The sequence below is a fragment of the Helicoverpa zea genome, chromosome 7 (genome assembly GCF_022581195.2).
Source record: "Helicoverpa zea isolate HzStark_Cry1AcR chromosome 7, ilHelZeax1.1, whole genome shotgun sequence".
NCBI lineage: Eukaryota > Metazoa > Arthropoda > Insecta > Lepidoptera > Noctuidae > Helicoverpa > Helicoverpa zea.
This window is the reverse complement of record NC_061458.1, coordinates 4,803,724-4,810,186: the sequence shown is the minus strand read 5'-3', so window position 1 is coordinate 4,810,186 and position 6,463 is coordinate 4,803,724. Positions and strand designations below refer to the sequence as shown.

General features: G+C 33.4%; 1 protein-coding gene across 1 annotated transcript; it reads right to left on the bottom strand.

Annotated features, from left to right (window-relative positions):
• Positions 1-800: 800 nt before the first annotated feature.
• LOC124631817 lies at positions 801-5,945 on the bottom strand. Its single transcript, XM_047166428.1, has 2 exons — positions 4,844-5,945; positions 801-860 (listed from the first exon to the last, which is right to left on the bottom strand). Exons 1-2 carry the CDS (start codon positions 5,232-5,234, stop codon positions 838-840), a joined length of 414 nt encoding a protein of 137 aa, XP_047022384.1. The 5' UTR covers positions 5,235-5,945; the 3' UTR covers positions 801-837.
• Positions 5,946-6,463: the final 518 nt, after the last annotated feature.

The window sequence follows — 6,463 nt, the reverse complement described above, 5'->3', positions numbered from 1 at the left end:
CGCTTTTCCCACAGCGGCAGTGGTCGCTTTAGTGAATTTCATCAGAAAAAAAAGTCACAGACTCAAAATGGCAAACAAGTTAGATATTCTAAGTACAGTCGTCGTTGTCTAGCTAGAAGACAGCGCTCAGTGTGGGATATTTTTAGCTCTGGAGATGCTGCTGTCTATCTTCAAGCAAGACATTTAATATCCCAATTGGGTAATTTACTATGATGCAGTGTCATCGGATATTGCTGAATCTACTGTTATGGGCCCCCTCATAATAGAGTTTGTAATTAGTACAAGTTTAGATTGCGTAGTGCTACTAAATTATCCTGGTGGAAAAACCTCTAGCACTGTTGCCAGGAAATTAGTGCTTCCTATAAATTAGTCATATTTTCATACGTCATTTGAATTCTACTGAAAAACCTAGTTTCACGAAACCATATTAATAATTACATTGAAAACTATGGACGGTAAATAGGTTATCAAGCTGTGTTCTTCCTGTGTGGTTTTTGAAAAGAAAATATAATAAAATACTATTAGAAAGATTAAGTATTTCATGTGAAGTCAAAGTCAAAGTCAAAGTCAAAATCATTTATTAAAATAGGCTAATACGATTAGCACTTTTTAACGTCAAAATTTTACAATGACAGCACCCCCAAAACGCCCCCCTTTCACCACTTCCTAGTGTTATGGCTGGAAAGAAGAAGTGGTGAAGAACAAACTTCCCAGCAACACAGCTGTCTATTACAATTTAATTATTATTAATTTATTTTACAATTATACAATTCTATTTTATCAATTATTAATTTAAAACACCGAAAAATACAAAAAATAAAGCACTTTTGTTCCACTTCAGAGCTGCCATCTGCGTTTATCTGTGAAATAATCATTAACATTATAATATGCCTTTTTAACAAGAATTTCTTTGATTTTGTTTTTAAAAGAACTGTCCGTTAATTCCAAGAGATGAACCGGAATCCTGTTATAAATGCGTACACAAAGCCCCACAAATGAACCGTGCACCTTATGTAGACGATAATTAGGTGCGGTTAACTTATGTTTATTTCTAGTATTAAAATGATGTACGTCGCTGTTTTTACTATATGAATCTAGGTTTTGCCTTACGTATATTATATTGGCATAAATGTATTGAGACGCCACAGTCAGAATACCAATGTCCTTAAACCTTTCCCTAAGGGAGACTCTAGCACCAAGTTTGTATATAGCACGGACAGCGCGCTTCTGTAGTACGAAAACATTCTCGATATCGGCAGCATTGCCCCACATAAGAATTCCGTAGGACATGATGCAGTGAAAATAGCTAAAGTACACTAGACGCGCCGTGGCTACATCGGTGAGAGCTCTTACTTTCCTGACAGCGTACGCAGCAGAGCTTAATTTACCCGTGATGCCAGTTATATGCTCACCCCATTGAATTTTGGAGTCTACTGTTATCCCTAGAAAAGTCGTAGCATGTACCGTTTCAAGTTCCTCATTGTTCAAAATTACACCGGGACCGAGATTTTTTACATTAGGCAAAGCAAATTTAATACATTTTGTTTTCTTCGTATTCATAACTAAATTATTGGCTGTAAACCATTGCGTTACTAGTGAAAGACAAGAATTCACGTCATCAAAATCTACTCTATTCCTATCAACTTTAAAAATTAGAGACGTGTCATCGGCAAACAATACTACATCACACAATGATTTTAAATAATATGGCAAGTCATTAATGTATACAAGAAACAAAAATGGACCTAAAATCGACCCTTGCGGTACGCCCAAACGAACGGGTAGATTGGAAGATTTGACACCATTAACGTCAACACATTGCATTCTACCGCTTAAATATGAGCTAATAACACTAAGTGCGCTGTCTCTAATACCATAGTACTTTAGCTTCTGGGTAAGCGTTTCATGTTGGACGCAGTCGAACGCTTTAGAAAGATCACAGAACACCCCGATAGCATTCTGTGACTTCTCCCACGCACTGAATATATGTTTCAGTAGAGCAACTCCGGCATCCGTTGTGGAGCGACCCTTTGTAAAACCGTATTGTTCCGCATGTAAAATATTGTATGAATTAAAATGCCGGAGGAGTTGATTTAAAATTAGCTTTTCAAAAATTTTGCTCAACGCGGGCAGAATTGAAATCGGTCTAAAGTTGCCTAGATCGTTCTTGCTCCCGGATTTAAAGAGAGGTATAACTTTACTGTATTTCATAAGTTCAGGAAAGGTACCTGAGTCAATGCACTCATTAAAGATACGAGCTAAATAGGGCGCAATATCGTCAATAATACAGTTTAAGACTTTAACAGAGACACCCCATAAATCACCTGTCTTTTTTGAATTTAATGACTTGAAGGTTCTTACTATGTCATAAGGTGAAATATAACTAAAGGTAAATGTGGCTTCACATTGACTAACACTACTACGTAAAAGTTTTTCGGCGTTGGTGGCAGAGGAGTCTAAGCCGCTAGTGGTCTTGATTGGAATATTAGAGAAGAATGTGTTAAATTCGCGAGCTACATCAGAATCTTTCTCGTAAACTTGATTCTCATTAATGATTTTATACTGATTATCACGCTGTTTGATTTTCCCGGTCTCGCTATTTATAATATTCCACGTCGCTTTTATTATACTCTTACTATTCTTAATTTTATTACTAAAATACATTGATTTTGCCGCATGACAAACTTTTTTAAACAATTTAGAATAATTCCTAACATATCTAATAAAATTTTCATCAAAATTATAATTTTTCATTTCATACAATTCATACAGCTTAGCTCTACTCTTGTAAATGCCGGGGGAAGCCCACTCATTGAAGTTAGCCGTTTCTTTTAGTACGAGCGTTTTGGTTTTAAAACTAGAATTAAATTCGTATTTTATTATATCAAATAGTGCTCCGTACATTAAATGGGGATTGTTTTTATTTAATATTTCATTGTCTAGTTTCGCGTTAATATTATTTTTAAAACTATTAAAACGACTGGTTGTTAAGGGCCGACATGTTATTTCCCGCTTGATTTTATTCTTTTTATCAGGAAACCGTGCCAGTTGACCACGGTGATCGGAAGGAAGGCCACTGGTAATCAGAGTCTCTGTGGCGCTACAATTAGTAAATATATTATCTAAACAGGTTGACGAGGTTGCCGTAATTCGAGTTGGTTCTAGAAATAAATTTACTAAGTTAAATGATTTAAATAAGTTTAGCAACCTTGTAGTTAAAGAAGATGATTCTAAAATATTAACATTGAAGTCACCGCAAACTAAAAGTGATTTACTAGTGGAATTAAGTTTAGAGAGAGAATTTTCCATTACTGATTCAAAAGTGTTAAAATCACCTGAAGGAGGCCTGTATACACAAATTATAACAAACTGCTCCAGTTCAACACATGATAATTCTACATTGCGCTCGACTGATAATTTTACTATATCTGAACGTTCCTTACACTTTAAATTATTAGTTACAATTATAAGAGAGCCACCATGGATGGCTTCCTTTCTAACGAATGAACTTTGTACTGTATAATTACTGTTATTAAGGAATATTATTTCACTATTTCTGTGCCAGTGCTCAGTTATGCACATAACTTGTACCATATAATGTTCAATGAATAAACTTAATTCTAAATCCTTGCCGGAAAGGCCCTGAATGTTTTGATGTACAACATTCAGTTGATGTGGCCCACCCTTTGTCGCACCATGTAGTTTAAACTATCAGGTGTATCAATAGTTGTATTAGTAGAACTACTAATATTATTAAAAGAAGAGGTTACCGTAGTAGAACCCGGGTCAATTTGTATATTATTTGCTATCAATATAGCAATTTGTCGTTTATAATAAAAACTTAGATACATTGTATCATTTGTCACTACAAAATTATTTATAAATTTATTTGTATCAAAGTACATTATTCTATTATTGTATTGCCTAGTTATATTGTACATTAATAGGTTTAAATTAAATATGTACTGATTTTGTTCTATAGTAAAATTTTTAGAATATGGTAAGGCACAGATTATAAACTTGCAATTTGTTGTATTATTTAATTTTATCATTGATTCAACACTTTCTATTATATTTTGTTTTTTGACTGCTAGACTATCTCCAAATAGCATAATGGCAGTTGAAGTGGTATTAAGGTTTGTCAATTTAATTGTTTCTATTATCTCATTGTAGCTGGCACCGGGTGAACAATTGTTTATTATTTTACTTTTACAATATTGAGAGATTAATTTACCAAAACCAAGACCAAATCTATCAGAAAATATTTGTGATATATTGTTTTGATTTTCCGAATTATTATTATATGAAATGCTTGATGGTGGAATATTGCACTGAACATTGACAACAGGTGGTATTGTGTCACTGCTCACTGCTGACTGCATAGTACTAGGCGAAGTTAACTCTGGGTCAGCTTGTACTGCTGGTTGTGAACAAGTACAGTTGGTATATTTATTTTTAAGAGAATCAAGACGGTCCATATTTTCACTACCTAACTGGAGCAGCTCATCGGTAGCCAAAATATGTGCCTTTACTTGATATTGGGCTGTCTCATATTTGTGTGTAATTTTTGTTAATTCGCGTTGCAGTTCAAGCATTTCCTGTTGCAGAACTAGTGTGTCTTGGTCATACATTAGCCTACTTTGTAAAAGTTGGTTAGTGCACAAATTTAACTGATTTTTCAAGTCAACTTTAGTTTTAAGTAAATTATTTAATTTATGTGTGGATTTATGTTTATGACACACTTTCTTAATCTTTTGTATCAATTTGTTTAATCTTATGTATTTTTTAATCTTTTTGTGACTCAAATTATTAATATGAAGTGGATTTGAAGTAACAAGCTCACTGAAAAGGCGGTGAGTGTCATCACTTTCCTGTTGTTGTTGGGTTTGCTTGAAGCATATTATTGACTTGTGAGCATCATTTAAGCTTGTCTCCAGTACCTTAATGCGACTCAAGGCCCTCTCATGAGCATCACTACATTCACTAAAAGAACCTACAAAATCCTGTAACCTATCCCGCTGATCCAGCACATCCATATATTGGATGTGTAATTCTGCAAGTTGAGACTTTAATTCAGAGTTTTTACTAATTATTTTCTGAATTTCTTCCTCGCTGTCATCACGTTCCCTTAACAGTTGTTGACAGAGCTCTTCGGATGTTTTGAGCTTTTCCAGGGCTAACTTCAGTTTCACCTCCATGTCCTTGGCAGTGGCCTTCCTTGTCATAACGAACATGGTGTCAGGTATTTACTGAAAGCGTGGAGTAAACAAGATGAGAAAGACAGAAAAGAATAGGTTTAGGTAATAGGCTTAGGTGTTGGATTATTTAAAATATGAATTTAGTAGTTTCAAGATTATATAGCATGGAAAAGAATGAGTTTGATTTAATTGATAGAAAATTAAGTACAAAATTGAAGTGTAGCTATAGATTTTGTTAACATATATTATCTATAATTTGCCTTCAATGTGTAATGTAACAGAAGTTACTGTTAAAGGAACATGTAACTTATATGAGAATCAAGAATGTATTGGGACTTCTTTAGTTTTATTTGATTTTAATTTTTAATTTTCTAAGATAAGGTAGGTTACAAAATTGATATTATTTTTTATTTTTTTTCCGTTATTCTCACTTTTATAGTAAATAACATAATCTACTGCACGAGAATTAGTATAATATAGCGTGTTACAGTTATAATAGAGAGATACTTCCCGTTAAAATCCGATTAATTTGAACTGAGCGGTTGACAGCTGACCGCCTCCGTGTTGTGTAGATTTTTACGAGTTATCCTTTTGCAATAACGTCACAAACATTTGTACACTATATTTACGACTATTACTATTAAATTATCAACTTTTTAGGGCGATTTAGCTAATTATTCTATTTTATTACAATTTTTAATTATACAGCTGATTTTTGACAAGTCACCCGGCCGGTGTTGCCAGAGTTTTGAAATGAAAAGGTGTTTTAGTAACTGAAATTACTGCATTAGGGTGCCAATACTTATTGACCTTTTGACCCGACTGCCAAGAACGGTATGTTTTTACTACAAAAATACTTATTCATATTAAAACGCCCTACTGTGTTTGTAGCGATAACTAAAAATTGCCAAAAGGTCAAACTCAAAAAAACAATATTGCAGTTGGATTAACAAAATTTGAATTATGAGTATTATTGCTCAGTCCCAAAAATCTTATAGTGATAATTATATATTTTTTGTTATGAATTTATTGCTCTATTAGTCCAAATGCATAAAATTATAGTACTTTAAAATATGTACCGTTGGCAAGAAGTCAAAAGTCAACAGGCCACCATATATTCTCTGTTATAAATAGAAATATATGTATATCTTATACACTGATTTTAATATTGTGGTCAGTTCATAATTAAACCATATTTCATGGTCCTATTCTAAAACGGTGTGCATTAAGCTTTAATTGATATAAATGAGTTAGTTACTAAGATT

Bases quoted from the DNA above. Each gene is read 5' to 3' on its own strand.
- LOC124631817 (XM_047166428.1), bottom strand. From the start codon at position 5,234: ATGTTCGTTATGACAAGGAAGGCCACTGCCAAGGACATGGAGGTGAAA. The intron at 861-4,843 runs GTGAGCTTGTTA...ATTATTTCACAG, and splicing joins TGACACTCACCGCCTTTTCA to ATAAACGCAGATGGCAGCTC.